At 40.5% G+C, this 19,923-nt stretch overlaps 1 protein-coding gene across 2 annotated transcripts in view; it reads right to left on the bottom strand.

Moving 5' to 3' along the window:
- The window catches only part of LOC140190636 (mannosyl-oligosaccharide 1,2-alpha-mannosidase IA-like), a 108,544-nt gene extending 88,828 nt beyond the window's left edge, over window positions 1–19,716 (bottom strand). For both annotated transcript variants that reach the window (XM_072247381.1, XM_072247382.1), the window contains exon 1: window positions 18,846–19,716. In XM_072247381.1, coding sequence (XP_072103482.1) covers window positions 18,846–19,346 — 501 coding nt within the window. In that variant the 5' untranslated portion in view covers window positions 19,347–19,716. The remainder of the gene's footprint in view (window positions 1–18,845) is intronic.
- Window positions 19,717–19,923: the final 207 nt, after the last annotated feature.

Raw genomic sequence — 19,923 nt, 5'->3', positions numbered from 1 at the left:
TTGAAGAACTTTGGCATAAATCCCCAAATCCCAGGGACTTTATACAGGTGCACAATTGAGAGCTAGCTGTATCACTGCCTGGTGTGGGAATTATACTTGCCCCCAATCGCAGGGCTCTGCAGAGAGTGGTGAGAACAGCCCAGCACATCCGTGGATATGAACTTCCCACTATTCAGAACATTTACAAAGACAGGTGTATAAAAAGGGCCCAAAGGATCATTGGGGACCCAAGTCACTCCAACCACAACAGCACCGCAGCATTGAAGCCAGGAGCAACAGGCTTCTTCTACCAGGCCATCAGACTGATTAATTCATGCTGACACAATTGTACTTTAAGCTATACTGACTGTTCTGTTATATATCTTACTGCACACACTATTATAAATTACTATAATTTGCACATTCGGACAGAGACATAACGTAAAGATTTTTACTCCTCACGTATGTGAAGAATGCCAGAAATAAAGTCAATTCAATTCAACTGGGTGATGAGTTATATCTATAACTATGACAGAATAAGGATATTGCTTGATTAGCTTGTGGGATGCCAATCACAATTGATCCCAAATCCCTGGTGCTATAGAATAAGAATCTTCAGGATCATAAAAATTAAGACCTCAATTTTCTTGTTTCCACACCAGAGTTCAGACATCTAATAAGCGCACCCAATGTTATTCTTTGCTAATATTAAGAAAGAATTTTGTAAGTATTTACATAATATTGGCATTAGTGAAAAGGCAAACCTTGACAGACTGCTATAGATGGGCAGTGGGGAGAGTATACTGACTGATTGCATTATGGCCTGGTAATGGACAACAACACTCTTGAATGGAAAACCTACAAAAAGTAGTGGATACAGCCAAGGTCCATCACGGGTAAATTGAGCACATCAACATGGAGCACTATCTCAGGACAGCAGCATCCATCAAGGACGCCTCCATCCAGGTCATGCTCTCTTCTAACTGCTGCAATCGGGAAGTAAGTACTCAGGACCCACACCACCAGGTTCAGGAAACAGTCATTATCTCTCAACCATCAGGCTCTTGAACCAGGGGGGATAACTTCATTCCACAAACTCACTTTCAACAACTCTTCATCTCATGTTCTTGATAGTTATTGCTTATTTATTATTTATTATTTATTACTGTGTTTCCACAGTTTGTTGTCTCCTTCCTGCACACTGGCTGTTGTCAGCCTTGCTGTCAGCAGTCTTCCATTGATTCTATTGTTTCTTTGTACTTACTGTGAACGCCCACAGGAAAATGAAACTCAGGGTTGTATATGATAACACACATGTACCTTGATAATAAAGTTACTTTGTATTTTATTACCAATTTATATCTGTCCTTCAGAAGACTCAGTGAGTGCCCTGCTTGCTTGAAGATAGCAGTCTTGCGTTGTTAAGTCAGAAATTCCAAGATTTTGATGCAAAAACCACAATGGAACAGTCAGCATAACATCTGACATGGAAGAGCTAATCAGTAGTGGTACTTGATTACTGGTTTTGTTGTCCTTTTAAATATTAAAAAGTTGCAGATCTGATAGATCATTGCTAAAGCCTTGCAAAGTTGGTGTGGCGCATCAGCAGTTGTTAAACACTGGAGTGAGTATGTAAAATAATGATTTCAGTGATCAAGTAAAATGCTTCTGGTGCAAATACTGTCAGAACAAAACATATTTGTGCATTCACCAAGACATATGGACATATTCCTGACTCCTTGTCAGTAACAGAAAGATTTTGGGAAGTCATGAATTAATCCTTGAACTACTCGCATTTATCTATGTTTTTTGCCATTAGTTCAGTTAAATTGCTGATTCTGGCAATCCCTTAGATACGGATGGTGGGAAATCTCCAATGGCAATCTCACTGAATGTTAAAGTAAATGATTAGACCCATTCCAATTAGAGATACAGTAGATACTATGCAGTGCAAGTATCTGGTGAACTGCTAATAAAATTGAGCATTGCATAAATCATCAGCAACATACAATTACTTTTGGAATTTGTGCTTGTTCCTGCAGGAGAAAAACTTGTACCATATGACCTTGTATATTAATTTTTATAAGGCATGATTCATATTGTTTGTGACCACAAAAATATTACAGTAGCTCCCAACTCAATCTGTACAATTTCATCAAGAGGACTGAAATTATTTGGTCACAAAAGAAAGGTTCACCAAATGGCACACTACACACAAAAACTTTGCTATTAAAATATGCTTTCAATTTGTATTATTAAGTAGCTACTACCAATATCTAACTCAACTGATTAAAATATGCTATTGCTGGTCAAAGTAGCCTAGAATGGATTTATGGTTAAATCTGACAAAATTGACATATTCTCATATTCAGGAAACACTGTCAAAAGCAAAGTTTCAAACAAACCCAGGCACAGAAAAATGAAACAAAACTTTACAGAATGCAGATTAAAGGATACTCCTTTCCTTAATTACTTCTTCAGTTTTTACCAAGCAGATCTATGCAATTGCTTGCCTCATTAAATCCTGTGCTACAATCTCTAACTGCACCAGGAGCAGGTCAAAACATGTGATGCTTAAGCTGCACTTCAATTTACTTTCAAGCCTTTGGTAGGAAAAGGTTGAGGAAAAACAACATTTTTTGCCATAAACTTTAAAGTAACATTTTTAAAAATCAGTAGTCTATCAAAGAGTTTTGAATGCAGTAGTTATTTGATATACTACAAAACAAGAATTTGCATCAGATCAAAAACATAAGCAACCTATTTCCAAAAATGAACCAAACACCTCAGGGCATCAAATAGATTTATTAACTATAACAGATCAGCAAATTCTAACTTCCTTTGTGAAAATTTTTAGCTGCAATAAAATACTCCAAACTATTACCTAATGAGGAATGAACTTGGAGGTGACATATCACTTGAGGCTTTACCCAGTGGTTCCTGAATCTCTATCCCCTGAAATGTTAAATCCCTGAAAAGTGCGGCGGTCTGTGGATGAGAGCGTGGTATTGCAGTGAAGGCACTTTGAGAACGCAGACAAAACCTAAACAGCGACCTTATGCAACAAGCTGTAAATGCCTTGACCTAATAACGTTCTGCATTCAACTGGAAATTAAAACATTTGAATAAATTTGAAGAACAAGTTTAGGCATTGATGCATAAGCATTTTTGGCCTGAAGCTACATCAAATTTCTTATGGAATATTTGCCATCATATAACAAATCACTGCAATCAATCATCAGGGAAGACAGCTACTATGATAACAGCAACACACAAAATGCTGGAGGAACTCAGCAGGCCAGGCAGCATCTATGGAAGAGAGTAAACAATCCACATTTCAGTCCTGATGAAAGGTCTCAGTCCGAAACATCTACTGTTCACTCTTTTCCATAGATGCTGCCTGGGCTACTGAGTTCCTCCAGCATTTTGTGTATATTGCTTGGATTTCCAGCATCTGTAGATTTTCTTTTGTTTGTAACTAAGGTGAGAGGATGTGAACACTACTATGTTCTGTCATCATCGAAAACCCCCACCGTCCAGGCTGTGCCTACTTCTCGCTACTACACAAGGCACGAGATACACAAGCCTTAGATCCCACACCGCCAGTTTCTGAAACAATTATTACCCTAGTAGACAACTTCATTCACCACTATTCACACAAAGACCCACGTACAGGGATTCTATACAACTCATGTTCTCAGTATTATTTATATTTGCATGATTTCCCTTCTTTTCCATGCCAGTTGCTTGTTAGTCTTTGTTTACATAGTTTTTTTTGTAAAATTCTACTATACTTGCCTTTTTTTCTGTGAATGCCTACAAGAATATTTTTCTTAAGGTATGACGCACTTTGATTATAAATTTCCTTTGAACTTTGAAGACAATGAGATATAGCTCAACAATTTGCCATTACACATTTTTGGAGTTGGGAAATAATCTCTGCAGTGATTCCTTTGATAATAAGATGACTACAGGCCATATTGTCCCAAACCCAGTCAATTACCTAAATGTAGCACCCACAATTTCCACCTGATCAAACTCGCTTTCTCTGGATGTGGACAGTCAAACAACTAGAGGGGCCCCATCAAGTGGAGTATACTTGAAGCAGCAACTAAGCCACAAGGCTTTTTAGTAACTATGGGTTACCATCTACCAACGCCAAATGTCCCCACATCAAAGCAGAGTGCAAGATGCAAAGTGCATTTGTCCTCCCTCTTTATCATGCCAATATTTTGCCTCTGGACTCTATGGCAATACCAGCAACAGAGAGATGACCTGTTGCACTGGCATCCAACCTCCATCACACTTTTAGCTGTTTTATTTCAATGCGCGCACACACACACAGAAGTATGAGATGTACTGAGTAACCTGATGGCACAGTTCCCACAGAAGGGTAAGTATGATTTGGTTCAATGCATTCCTGAAACACAAAGGTAATTAATGGTTTAATATTGTGCCCTTTTTGTGTGGATGTTCCCACTGATGTTTAATTGTACTTTGACAATAATATTTAAGTATATATCCCTCAAAAGAAAACAAAAATAGAAACATTTCATAACATTCATACTCTAAATCTTTAATACTATATTTAAAAATCAGTATTTACTCCTTCTACTCTCTTAATTTCTCACAGTACAAAAGACACATGCAGAGAGCTGCAAATAAAAGGATGCAATTGAGATATGCATAAACACAATTTCTCAAAGGAATGTGTGTCTAAAGCCCCAATGAAGGTCTCAGCCCAAAACATCAACTGCTCATTCTGTTCCACAGATGCTGCTTGACCTGCTGAGTGCCTCCAGCACTTTGTATGTGTCACTCTGGATTTTCAACATCTGCAGAATCTCATGTTTATATGCATCTAAAATTTTCAACACAGATAGACCCCCATCAAAGATTTAGATTAGGTTGGGTTTATTGTGTAATAAAGCCAAGAATAATTTGATATTTATATTGTATATTGTAATTAAGCAAAAGATAAAGTAAACTAATATTTACAGTGTCAGTTTCTCTCATTCCTCAGACAGGCTGCTGGATTGGTTTGCTTGCCTTGCTTATCACAGTAGATAGCCATTCTATTTTTTTTCCCCTTACGCGTCTGTGTACATGTGCATTCTTACTTCTACTTGCCAACAGATTCCATTTTAAGTGCTTTTGATACAAGTAGGGTAAACACTCAAAATATTAAGCTTCAATTTTAACACTAGCATTTTAACTCCAACAATATTCAGTTTCTGCAATTTTGTTGTTTTTGATATGCAGATTTTGATTTAACCAGAACTATATTAGAACAGTTATCTAAATTAAAGAAATGTGATACATTCACAAAACGTATTAGCTACTGACTCATAACATAGATTAATGATTTAATAGTAGAATCCAATTTGTTAATGCATTAAAAGGAAGCTAACAAATTAAGTTGGTTGTCTCCCATTGTATCCCACTGCCTTCCCCTATGCACAATTAGCCTATTCCCTGCAATATAGGCAGTACTGCTTGACATTTTCCATGATTACAGCTGGCACACTCCATGCTGTAGGAATGATCTGATATGTACATCATAGCAAATGGACACAGGTTAATTGTGTATTAAAATTCTGGCACCTGTTTCCAATGGCTGCATGTATCCACCTACGCCTCATGCAGTGAGGGCCTTGGTCTTTTTTCATGGTTGCAAGAGTTCTGTTAAACTGAATATATGTGACTAATGGCTCTTCGGATACATTATCAAAGGCCATTAGAAAGATCATGTGGCAGAGATGAATTCCGGTAGCACTGCTCTGAGAAAGTGTTTGATAATCCACCACAAATTGTCAAGATCAATACAATCTTTTGATCTAAAAATTATGCTAATTTCTTAATCATCTAAATATTGGCTCCCAGTCCAATAAGTATTTCTCAGTTGTTTGGCAAAGCACTAAGAACTTACAATATTATTAGATATCCTTTCAATCTTTGTTCATAGATAAATAGCCTATTTTCTATCATTTCAATTTATAATCAAAGAAAGTATTTTGTTTATCTGAGATACGTTTGTACGTTTTTTTGTTTTATCCCCTTTCCACTGTTTGAAAGAATATATTTTCAAACCTGTTTCCATTCTCTTTATTCATTTAAATTGCCTTGACCTTGCCCTATTTCTATATACAAGTCTTACAGTTAAAAAGTTCTGTTTGATGCTGCTACCAATCTATACTTTCGCACAACCTAATTACTCCTACCTACTTTACGACCAGCCTTTCAGTGCATGGACTTTCTTTGATTTAATGAGCTTTTTTTATTATGTTATTAAGTTAGATTCACAGAATCAATTATTTTCGTTGAAAGGGGGGAGATTTGATAAGAGATATACCAAATTATGAGAGGTTTAGATAGAGCAGGCTTTTTTTCCACGGAGGGTGGGGTGCAGGTCAATGGACTGGGCAGAATAATAGTTCAGCATGGCTGAAGGGATTGTTTCTGTGCTCAGCCACCTCCTTTTTAAAAACAATGGAATCCAAGATCAGGTAAACTTTTGAAACAAAGATTTCTGAATCTGTGCTGGCGAAATCAAACAAATGCATTTTGTGAAACTTTACATAATAATTAATGTATTATGTAAAGGTCTAGCAACACTGAAATTTGCCGCGGACTGACATGTCAAAATGGGAATGGGGACGGGAATTAAAACGGTGGGCGACCTGGAAATTCTGCCTTTTGCAGCTGGAACAAAGGTGCTCGACCAAGCAACCGCCCAATCTATGCCAGGTCTCACCAATGTAGAGGAGGGCACAATGGGAGCACTGAATACATTAGACGACCCCAACAGATTCACAGGTGAGGTGCTGCCTCATCTGGAAGGACTGTTTGGAGGCCTGAATTGAAGTAAGGAAGGAGGTGAATGGGCAGGCGTAGCACTTAATCCACATGCAGGAATAAGTGCCAGAAGGGAAATTAGTGGGAAGGAATGACTAGACAAGGGAATCATGGAGGGAGCAATCTCTGCAGAAAGCAGAGAGTGAGGGGAGGGTGGAGAAATGCAAAGACATTCTTGGTAGCAGGGTCCCACTGAAGATAGCAGAAGTTGTGGAGTATGACGTGCTAAATGTGGAGGCTCATGGGGTGCTTCACGAGGACAAGAGGAAGACTATCCCTGTTAATGTGGCAGGAAGATGGAGTGAGGGCAGATGTTCGGGAAATGGAGGAGATGAAGGCGAGGGCAGGATCAATGGTGGAGGAAGGGAAACCCCATTCTTTGAAGGAGGACATCTCAGAAGTCCTGGAAAAGAAAGTCTCACCAAGGGAACGGATGTGACAAAGACAAAGGATCTGAGTAAAGGGAATGGCATTTTTACAGAAGTCAAGGTGAGAAGAGGTATAAACACACAATTTCACACAGCTGCAACATGACTTCCTGACTTTTGTACTCAAAGCTTTGACCAAAGACGACAAAGATGCCATACACCTTCCTTACCACCCTACTTAATGCATAGCGACTTTCAGGGGAGGTATGGACTTGGGCCCCAAGATTCTTCTGTCATTAATGCTGTTAAGGATCTGTCATTAACTGTATACTTTCTCCTGACGTTTGACCTCCCAAAGTGCAACACCTCACACTTTCCTGTATTAAATTCCATCTGCCATTTCTCCATACAGATCTGTAATTGATCTGTAATCATCCTGCAGCATCTTTTGCCAACCTACCAATTATATCAATTTTTGTGTCATCCACAAACTTCCTAACCCACTCAACTATATTTCATAAGAATCATTCACATTTAATCACAAACAAGAAGTCCCAGCATTCTTCTTAGAAGTTCCCTCAGGATTAAGAGTGAAATTGCTTTCACTTATGTTTTGCAGGGTCTGAAGTAACTGAGGAGGTTAATGAGGGACCCCAAAGAATCTGCTGCTGCTGGAGTTAAGTAGTGCAAGGTGAGGATAGTTTTTAAGTTTGGTGGTGCACTACTTTCACTGCTTACACTAGGCTTCTGTGGGTCCCTGATCTATGGGCATTAAGTTCTCAGACCACATAATCCATTGTTTTTCCACTTGGAGCAGCTGTAGGTCACAGGTTTGCAGGAGTTGATGGCGATGTTGTGTTTTATTTTATTTCGAGATACTGCACAGTAACAGGCTTTTCTGGCCCAAAGTGACAAGCAACTAGAAGCACAGAATGATTGAAGGTGCTCCATAATCTTTGTTTGCCCTCTCCAAGACAGAGTGGACCACATCATGAGTACTAATGTAAAACACTATATTGGGAGAAGTGCAAGCAAAGAACTGTGTGGTCCTTAGCAACATGGTTTAAAAAAAAAGCAGGTATTACATTTTCAGCCAATGTATGAGATAATGCTATAAGAAGGGAGTGATTGGTGAAGATGGAACAGCAGACCAAGGAGTTGTAAAATAATGGTTAGAGTCAAAGAGTATTAAAGAACAAAAACAGGCCCTTCCACCAAACAGGTCCATGCTGACCACAGCAGCCTCCCAGCTAGTCTCAGTTGCCCATGTTCAGCTCATAACCCTCCACATCCCTTCCCTCAATATACCTATGCAAATGCCTCTTCAAAGTTGCAATTATACCTGCCTCAACCATTTCCTTTGGCAGTTCATTCCAGGTACTCACTATCATCCTTTTTAAATCACTCTCCCCTTATACTGTATTTGTGCCCACTCTGGGGAAAAGACTATGAATGCCGACATTAGCCATACCCCTCATGATTTCATAAACTTGAGGTCACCCCTTATTCTCCTATGCTCCAAGGAATACAGACACAACATGGCAACCTCTCCCCATAACTCAGGCTCTCTAGTTTAGGCAACATCCTCAAATTTCTTCTGCGCCCTCTCCAGCTTGACAGTGTCTTTCCTACAACAGGGTGACAAAATCTCGACACAATACTCCAAGTGCTGCCTCACTAATGACTTTAAAAATTGCAACACAATGCCCCTATTCCTAAACTCAGTGCCCTGACTAATGAATGTCAGCATGCTAAATACACTCTTAACCATACTTTCCTACTTCTGCAGCCACTTTCAGCAAACTATGTAGTTGTACACTCAGGTCCATCTGTTCAACAACACCTGCCAGTGCTCTGCCATTTAGTATATTAGTCCTATCCTGGTCTGACTGGGAAAAAAAGCATCATCTCACACTTATCTAAGCAGAAGTCTATTTGCCATTCCCCAGTCCATCTCCCTAGCTGATTAAGATCTTTTTGCAATTCATTGTAACCTATTTCATTATCACACCTCCCTAATTTAGTACATCAGCAAACTTGCTAATCATGCTATATAACTCAACTAAATCATTTACATAAATAATGAGAACAGCAGTACCAACACTAATCCCTGGGGCACCCTGCTAGTCACAGACCTCCAATCAGAGAATCGACCTTCAACCATTATCCACTGCTTCCTACCATCTGAATAGACCTTGCTAGCTGAAGTTCAAGTTAATTATCATTCAACAGTATACTTGTAGACATCCAAACAATCTTCCTCCAGAGCAAGGCGCACAACATAGTACATAACTCACACACAACACAAATAACAAAATATATTCCAGAAGATTGAGATTTAGAGTTCCTTCTGAACCTCATGCCACCTAAACTTCCAGATCAGCCTGCCATGTGGGACCTTGTCAAAGGCATTAAAGTCCACATATACAACATCTACTGCTCTACCTTCATCTGTCCTCTTAGTTCTTCAAAAAAAAAACTCCAAATGAATTACCAGATATGATCTCCCATGCTCAAAACCATGCTATTCATAATCAGACTTTGACTATCCCAATGATCTTGGCCCTCTAGTAACTTCCCTACAACTGAAGTCAGGCTTACCAGGATTCCAGTTCTTATGGAATGCTGGAAAGTGAAGGAGTGGAAGAAGGTGGTGAAATCAAAAATATGTATGTGCTAATACATGACATTAATTGTGGATCTCAGGATGTGATTAGAAATCACCCCGAGGAACACTGGGTAGTTTGAACATACTTGTGAGCTGAATTGTGTTGGGTGAACATTTAGAAGATATATGGACATGTACATAGATAGGAAGGGTTTAGAGGGATATGGGTCAAATGCAGGCAAGTGTGATTAGCTTAGATGGACACTTTGGCATGGACAAATTGGGCTGAAGGGCCCGTTTCCATTCTGCATGACTATACAAAATTTTAGTTGTAATTCAAGTGGGTGAACTGAAGATGTTTGCTGAAGAGAAGTGGCTGTGGTTTTGGACAATACCTAATGGAATAAATATACTTGATGCTCTAGATGTGGTCTCCAATGCACTGGAGAAACTACACACTGATTGGATGACTGCTTTGTGGGGCACCTTTGTTCAGTCTTCACGGATAACCCTGAGAACACAGCTGTCTGTCACTAATTTTCCGTAGAGCGTCCTGCACTATTCCAATGAGGTGCAGGACAAGTCTAAAGAATAGTACCTCATTTTCCGTCTGAGCATGTTACAGCCTTTAGGACTCAATGATCAATTCAATAAATTCTGGCAATCAGCTCTTTCTGTTTATATCAGAAGTCACCAGTTCAGTTGCAAGATTATCCATCCATAACATAAGCAGTTGTTTTTCTCTCTTCAGACATTGCCCTGTTGGTTTCTGTGCAACAGCTCTGACCCACATTTCACTAATTTCTTTTACATATCGCATTGTTTGTTCTCTCCCTCTCTTTCTAACTGCCCTCATTAACTTATCAACCAAATGGCTTTGTACATATTATATATTACAATAACTGCCCTATCCTTACCATGTCCAAAATACTCTTTATTCCCTCCCATTTTCCCTGAAACTTACGACTAGTTTGCTCTCTCATTTTTCTGGAACTGATGAAAGGTTTTCAAACTAAAATATTAACTCTGGTTCTCTTTCTAAATAAGCTGTTGACCTGCTGAGTGTTTCCAGCATTTTCCATTTTTATTTAATCAGCTCAGTGGTCCACTAGATGACTGGTTACTGTAATCAAATAACATCCGAATAAATTGCTAAGCAATTGACCATTATGCTGAGAGCCAAATGTAATTCAAGCAACAATCTGCAAGAATCTTACAAGCAATCAAACAGTCAGTTGAATTGCAACAGAATCAAAAATTCTAACAAGTGCATATGCAATTATGTCTAAGGACCTGTAAAATAGTTGATTGAAATCTTATGGAATATTTAATTGAAACAAATAAATGCAAAGAAATAACACTGTGTCTATTAAGGGTTCCCCTGTATCACTGTTTCGGTTTCTACAGATGCGTCCAAACTGCAACTGCAGTCTGCCGGTTCAAAGCAAGAAGGCTGATGTGTTTTAGCGCTCACATAATAGACTTTTGAATCAATGAAAATTTGGAGAATAATAAAAGCATCCATGCATGCACATAATTTGTATTCTCACTGCATTATGGACCCACTAATTCTAAATGCATGAATAGAAATTACTCATCATGCCCAATCTTTAATGTTTTCTTGGAATACTTCTCTGCAAAAAAAAATCTTTTTTCCTGCATGCAAAATCCACTTAAATTTTAGGAAATAAATCCTGTTGTATTAACCCTTTTCCAAATGCTAAGTGGCTGTTGTTATAAGCACAGCCCCAGATGTCTATACCTACAGGCATCTATGAGTATGGAACCTAGGAATTAGGGTGTTCTGCAATTGCCCCTGCTGTGCAACCTCCTGTAATCTTCATCCTTCTATATGTTTTGCAAATCTATTTCCTCATTTTCCAAGTGCTGATTGTCATAGATCAGCACACAGCTCTCTCACTGGCTAAATTGTACAGGAAGCAGCAGACAATATTCCATGAAATCATGTCTGGAAGACACTCTGAAGTGGTGCAGCTAATGGAATTCTGAAGAGGTCATTGTTGTTTTCCATTGGGCTCCTGGTGCTTCCATGATTTTCTGTGTATTCCTCCAGTTACAGAAGGCAGACATCTAAATGGAGGAGATTTTTCAAGATCCTCCTCTCAATGCAACGATGCCCCTGAAAATGGTAAACTAGGTACGCTTCAACAAAATAAATGCATCATGGATAGTAGCACACATGGTTGCAGGGGCATCTCTAGGTCCAACCAAAGGTGAATTGTTCATTCTTTATGTTGTTTTTTTTAAATCAGAAGACATTGAGGTCTACCCCATCAGCAAGTTGCTCAGTAGTATTAGAGCTGGACTTATTGTGTACCGTTATTGTGCTGTCGCCTGCACTTGTGTATCCTCGCTGTGCAGAGGCAGAGTGCAGTCAAACAAACTGTGCAAATGATTGTCTTGGATGTTTTTACTGAGATCACAAGACCATGTTGGACATTGGTAATGTAGAATACTGCAAGTCCAGTTCACTGGTTCAATGGTGGGGCCAATGGCGGGTGAGCTGTGTTGTCTCAGTCACCGCCTGTTACAGCCACCCCGGAGAAGAAATGCCAGAGGCAGTGTGGGAGAGAGCAGAGGCTTCTCTGGGCATGCCGGAATTCGTACTGGGGTTGGCAGCTGGCCCCCCCACCCCCCCAAGGGTGCTGCCATCTAGTGTTCACTTGGTGGAAAACAAGTCTGACCAGAACAACATCCCATGCATCATCAATCTATAAGCCATGCCACTCAGGGCCTTGGGCTATTTTTTTTGGTGACCTATATGTTTTTCTGCTATCATAACTAAATATGCTATATACTATTGGCACTAGTTCCTTAAGGTTGTCATAGCTGGGGTGGTAGTGGGGATAAGCACCCACTACCTATTAAATGTTCCCAATGACATGTGGCTCAAATAGCCTCTGCCAACCAAGTCCAGATCCTGGCCTTCATGTGTGGCTAAGCTACGAAGCCCAGCAGAATAGTTTCCAGTGACAGGAGAAGGGGCAAAGGCAGGTTACCGGTGCCTTAAAGCAGTCACTTTGGTCAGACAGAGCTCATCAGCCATGGTCAGAAGCTCACCTAGGACAGAAAAACTCTGATCCCAAACCTCTGCTGCCTTACAGCTACACCCACTCATGGAGAAGGCCTGGGAATAAACCCCAAAGGAAATATCTGGAGCTGGAGTCCCTAAGGCAGTCCTACATTGAGTTCAATGCCGACTGGTAACTCCTGTGACACTACTGATGTCAAACTGTAGTGGCCTCTGCCCTTCCTTTGTGTTCATCAGATGCATGGAGAGGGGAGCTTGCTTACCTGGGCAACAGCTTCCTCTCCATGTCATACTTTGTACTTTATTGTCGCCAAACAATTGATACCACAACATACAATCATCATAGCAATATTTGATTCTGCGCTTCCCGCTCCCTGGATTACAAATTGATAGTAAATATTAAAAATTTAAATTATAAATCATAAATAGAAAATAGAAAAATGGAAAGTAAGGTAGTGCAAAAAAAAAACCGAGATGCATGTCCGGATATTTGGAGGGTATGGCCCAGATCTGGGTCAGGATCCGTTCAGCAGTCTTATCACAGTTGGAAAGAAGCTGTTCCCAAATCTGACCGTACGAGTCTTCAAGCTCCTGAGCCTTCTCCCAGAGGGAAGAGGGACGAAAAGTGTACCACCCTGGCTTGGGTATCTGGACAGCTGGGACACAACATACATGGTCAACCCTGACAGGCGGAGGCCCATCTCATCATTGTTTTGCCTTTTAGCCCTGGAGAAACACTTTTGTTTGACTGTATTCATCTGTATGACTGAATGACAGTTAAATTTGAACTCGATTATGCAAGCTCCCTAGATACTTGGAGTCAACCTGTAGAGGCCACTACAGTTTGACATCAAAATTTTTCTGATGGTCAAAGGAAATAATAAATTCTCAAATATCCGCTTTATGAACCTTGGTCAAGTCCATGTGTTGTCAAATATATGTTACATACATGCTTAACCTGTTCAGTTTCATATTTTCCACTGCAGGAAGTCAAGAAAACTCCATTTCTTTGAGTGGAGCATAACACCAACCTCCCTAGTGCTGAGAAGAGTAACACATAATGCAGCAGGATATAGATCAGACGCTCCTACTTGGAATAATCCAGAGGCAAGTTCACAGATCTCTGCCACCATGTCTGACTTCAAAAGCAGATCCTAATGCAAAGACTTGACCAAAAACATCGACAATTCCTTTAACCTAAAGATGCTATTTGACCCACTGATTTCCAACATATTTTTATTTTTGCTGACCTATAAAGCCTTAGCTTCTCCTATTCCTTGGAAATTTGAAATTATGCAACCAGCAAGGACAAAATCTGTGAGTATGAGTTTTTCTAGTCCTCTTCCCTTGCATCTGACTTTACATACGAAGTTCCAGCTCACGTTACAAACCTACTGAAACTATCACCAAAGCAAATCAAGCTTTTAAACTGTGAGAATCTCCATGGACAGCACCCAAAGTCTGTGTTCCAGCAGGAACTGAGAATCAGACATCATCCTCTCAGGTGCTCTGCAGCACACAATAGAAATTAGGGGAAAATATGTAATATTAAACCTGGTTCCATTGCAATTGGCTGCTTTGGGTGAATGTGACCCAATTTCTCCTAGCAACACTCTTTCCAAGCAATGCATACAGTTTTATATTCTTCGTGGAAAAATAGGTAATTTGTGCAAGCGTGGTTTGCAAAGTGAAGCATCTAGCCTAATTTTCAGATGGCAAGGTTCAGACAAAAAAAAATCAACATTTTGACAATCTAATGTCAATTCCCCACTGCATAGCATTAACAAAACCAGCACTATGTAGCACAATTTCTAGGCATATGTGTTGATATCATGTACTAACCATGTACACACAAAGTTTCAATCTCCCTATTCTCTTAACAAAAAAAATCTTTCAACAAACTAATCACAGAATAACATCAGAGGAAGAAGGAAACAGAAAAATTTGACAAAGTGACTCCAATGACTTTTAGACAAGATGTAGTAAATCAGCTGTGGTTATTAAGGGTGGCAACTATCCTACTAACCATACAGCATTCTGGGTACTAATCCATTCACCACTTGAATGGCTGCAAATGGAAAATCCCATCCCAAACCAAACTCAGACTCAAGTTTAATATCAAAGCTCAAGGTTAATTTTATTATCAAAGTACATAAAAAGTTTGTCACCTTATGCAACCCCCAGATTCATTTTCCTTTGGGAAAACTCAGAAAATCTATGGAATAGTAACTATAACAGGATCAATGAAAGATCAACTAGAGTGTAGAAAACAACGAACTGTGCAAATGCAAATATAAATAAATAGCAATAAATAACGAGACCATGAGATAATCAGATGAAGAGTCCTTAAAGTGAGATCATTGGTTGTGGGAAACATCTCAATGATGGGGCAAGTGAGTGTAGTTATCCCCTTTAATTCAAGAGCCTGATGGTTGAGGGGTAGTAACTATTCTTGAACCTGGTGGTGTGAGTCCTGTGGCTCTTGTACCTTCTACCTGATGGCAGCAGCAAGAATAGAATATGACTTGGATGATGGGGATCTCTAATGAGTGGATGCTGCTTTCCTTCAGCAGCATTTTACGTAGATGTGCTCAACGGGTAGGAAGGCTTTACTGGCATATGTTGTGAAATATGTTGTTCTGCAGCAAGAGCTCATTGTGATGTATAATAAAAAAAAACTCACTATCATAAAGGAAGTCGTACCAAAAAAATTATTTATCCATAGTGAATTCACATCTTAAGTACCAACCTCCCTCCTTTCCTCATCCTGAAGTTTTGATGGATTTGCCTTACTCTGCATGATTGCTAGTACCTTGAATCCACAAGAAAAAGAAAGCTCTGGCTTGGGACTGAAAGTATAATACGATCAATCTTGAAGGAAGAAGTTTCTTTAAAGGTGTAATAATAGTGGTTTGGGAAAGTAGAAACCAGGGAACTGTGCAACTCCTTGATATTCCATGAAATAATTAGCCAACTGCTAATAATGAAGACTTCATTATCAATAGTAAATACATTATACAGAGTTGGAAGAACATGTGTATCACTTGTTTCACCAAGAGAGGCTCTGGATAATGAGAAGGATAAAACCAAGTCTAGAGGTTTTGCATCTTATCTACATGTTATAGTGTTGAAAAGATAAGCCAGGATACCAAACAGAAAAAAGTCTCAGAGCAACACTATGCTAGAGGCAACAGGAATGATGGACAATAATTCAATCGGTACTGAGGATAGCAGATGAAAGCACAGTACAGTGGTCCTGAAGGGAAGAAAGCTGAGCATGAAATGTAGGCATTACAAAGGCTGAGGGGCCTTTGGTTGAAAAGAACTCATTTTTAAAGCTTCCATGTTTAAGCTAGCATCATTGGAACAAATCTGATAGATACAGAGAAACCATAAAAATGAAAATCGTGTTAGAAGGTGGAGCGAGATAAATAATAAGCAAGATACTTCAAGAATTGATTAAAACAATAAAAAAAGGCAGATTCTGGAAAAATTTAGTGTGATTCAAGTAGCAGAAAGGGTTGATAAGAAGGGTTCAAAGCTATTTGATAAAGTGCCACTTTTGGGATTTATGAACAAAACTGAAATCAATCAAAAGGCAGAAATTGATTTAGCAATGAACAGTTGTTTATCAGACTAGAGTGCAAAAAACTGGTGAACGTTTCAGAGTCCAGCACTGGTGTATTATTAACCCATTTGCAGAAATAAAAAAAATCTGTCCTTGAGCTATTTTATTAATATGCTCATCCTCTGGTTACGAACCCGCAATGTAGATTTCTCCTCTGAAGACCCGCATTTTGCAAAACATCCTATTCAGTTTTTCTAGTCTCTCCTCAAAACTACTATCCCCAACCATGGCACTATTCAAGAAAATATCTACATATTCACCATAGTCTTTAATTATTTTCTAAAGTTTGGTAATATCTTGCCAAGAATTCAATACAATACTCCACCTGAGATTCAATCAGTAATTTATAAATATGTGTGATAATTTGTTTGCTGATTTCATTACACATTACACAAGAGTAACAGAAAAATTAAATGATCCAAATGTGATCTTACTTTGGTTTCCTTTGGGTTCTTTGCTTCTTAACTCTCTCCTAATCAGAGCATTTCCTGAGGCCTACCTGTTGATTCAGTGCAGTGTTTGATATCCTGAGCTGCTAAATCTGTTTACATATCTTCTTATTATACAAGGACATAATAAATAGGAGTGTGCTGCATGCCTCATCGTAAGCTACGTCATTCAATGCCTACCACCCCTACCATACCTACTTTCTATCTTTGTATCCTAAGCAAACTCAGGATTTACTAAGTCGTTTTATCTAAATTATTCATGCAGTTTGCAAACAAACCAGTTCAACACAGATCCTGAGGCACTTGACCTACAGACTGACAACTTCAAAATGACTGCTTATCACTACTTTGTTTTTTCTCTGTTAATCTCATTTCATACTCTAACATGTTTGTTAATTACTGTTTCCATTTCAATAAATGATGCTGGTTCAGTCTGCAAAATTCTGTCTTATGCCAAGTGTATGAAATCCAGTGGGACCTTCCCCAAAATCCAGAGAATTTTGGAAGGTCATAACCAATGCTTCCACTATCGCTGCAACCACACCTTTTAGAACCCCAGGATGGAGGCCATCAAGTCCAAGGAATCTGTCAATTAATCCCATCAATTTTCCTAATGATTTTTTTTCTCTCCTGATATTAATCAAGTTCCTTACTCTCATCTGCATGTTGCTTATCTACTATTTCATTCCTATTAGTATGCTGTATGTGTTATCACTGCAAAGACAGATACAATGTATTTGTTTAACACTCTTCCATTTACTTATTCACTGTAATTTTTGGTCACCTTTTGCTGGTTTGTAATTTTTCCAATCTTAAAGAAAGCTACTACACTCTGCAACTTTATTGGCCTTTTCTTTCAATCTACTTGTCATTTTTAACTTCTTCAGTTAGCCATAGATTATTTTTCCCATAAAGTTAATGACCTTGTAGAATACCAGTTAACATAAGATCAGGGCGTAACTCCTCCTAGAATGGAGATCAGCATCCCATCATCAAATTCCACGTTTCTCAGTTAAAAAAAATAGAATCCTTCACCTATGCACTTTTACAATCATGGCTTCCAGAGAATGGTCAGTTCTAGCCCATTATCATGGAATATTTCAAAGGTATTTTTTGTTGGAGATGAAAATGGGTGAATTGGAATCAACTTCATTCTCTTTACTTCCTTGGTTGATCTAATGTAGCAAGCTAAAATCGGGATATACTACCAAACTACCTGCTGCACTGGATAGTTAACAATCTCATCCATTCACAAACTTCCCATTATGCATTCTTGAATGGTTCAAATTAGTATGTCTGACCAATGCATGCAAGGAAAATCAATGTCCCCAAATAATTCAAAGACATTTACCCTCTGTCTAGATTGGCCAAGAAGCTAATGCAGCTAATGTTTCTTTCCCGTCACTTAAAAGCCTTAAAGTGTTACCATATTGAAAAGTAGTTCGAGTCAATCACAAAGATGTAATTGTCTACTTGTCAAAGAAGTTGCTCGTAAAACATCTCACAATAACAATGGGGAAAATATCATAGAGGAAAAACAAAGTTGTGCACGTTTTAATATTCTTTCAGTTAGTAGGTTTGCTGTTTGCCGATCCGTTTGTGGAAAGTTAAATTAATAGAAGCAACTGGAGCGAATTATCCCTATTAGGTGGTCAGTGTTACATTTTGCACAGCTTCCCAGTTCAAAAATGAACTTTCCCCACTGCGTAGCCATCTACAAGAGGATCCCAAACCACCGCATTCCTGGCAATGAAATTTGCCTTTGTAAATGAGGACAATGCTACATGCGCCCACCCTATTGTGTGTGCTCTATAAATCTGACAGCCTCAAGTCGGATGTTGCGAGCCTTTCAGGTCGTTCACCCTGATGCCTTCCTCGGTTTCAGTTTTGGGTAGAATATTCCTACCTCTTTGACTTTCTCCTGGTGGCTCCTCGCGTCCTGATCTGTGGACTCTGCTGGGGGCTCCAGCGATGGCGGGTAGTGGCTGTCGCTGGCCACCGGGCCTCTGTTGACTGCTGCCCCGCTCTCCGCATCGCTGTTGACCCTACGCTCCCCCGTCGTCACCCCCTGGCGAATTAGATCCAGCAGGGACCCCCCGCCGGCCCTGTCTTCCTTTCCCCGCCACAGAGAGCGGGTGTGCGCTTCGGGCTGCCTGCGCGGAGATGCCGCGGCCAGCCTCGGCCCCGCTCCCTGCCCACTCCCCGCGACGTCCGTGCGCTGCGGCTCGGTGGACAGCAAGAAGAAGCGGCGGAGCCGCAGCGAGTCCGGGAGGAAGAAGATGGCCCCGAAGCACACGGTGACCAAGGCACTGAGGAAGATCAGAAAGGCGAAGCGCTGGGAGAGTCGAATACTCCCGAAGCGAGTGCCCAGCCCCAGTCCAGACCCTGAACATAGCTTTCGGATCATCAGCACTCCCACACACGACAACTGCTCACACACAGCGTCGACCCGCAAGCAAGCTTCCTCAAACCGAGCGGGGATCTGCCTCAACGCCCGACTGGACGTGCCCCAACATCCAACGGCAGGACAGCCCGGGCGATATCTCCCTCAACTGGATCCAAACTGCGGAGCAATGCCCACGCTCGCTCCGGTCCCCTGTGGGGGAGCGGCTCGGTCCACTCGCCCGTCGGGATGCCGCCGAGCTCCGGCCAGGCGCTCGTCTCGTCTCTCCCGCGCTCCCACCACCTCACGCGCGGCCGGTCGCTCGCTCGCTCCGCTCAGCTCAGCTCGCGCCGTGTTTTCCCCCCCACCCCGTCATGACTCCTCACACTTGGCACCGGAAGTGTCGACCTCCCCTCCCGAACCCGCCGCCGCCATTGGTCGGCGTCCTTGTCAAGTTAGCCTGGGTACAGAGGCGGAAGAGCGGCTTGGCACAGAGCTGCCCAATGTGGGCAACTGCATGAAAAGCAGCCGAAAGCAGACGGAATATCGACTTTTGTGAGCTGATAAGCCGATGTTTTGTTATCGCTACAGAAAGCCCACA

This window comes from Mobula birostris, chromosome 30 (genome assembly GCF_030028105.1).
Source record: "Mobula birostris isolate sMobBir1 chromosome 30, sMobBir1.hap1, whole genome shotgun sequence".
Classification (NCBI taxonomy): Eukaryota; Metazoa; Chordata; class Chondrichthyes; order Myliobatiformes; family Myliobatidae; genus Mobula; species Mobula birostris.
Note: the sequence above shows the minus strand (reverse complement) of the source record. Positions and strands in the feature narration are given on the sequence as shown.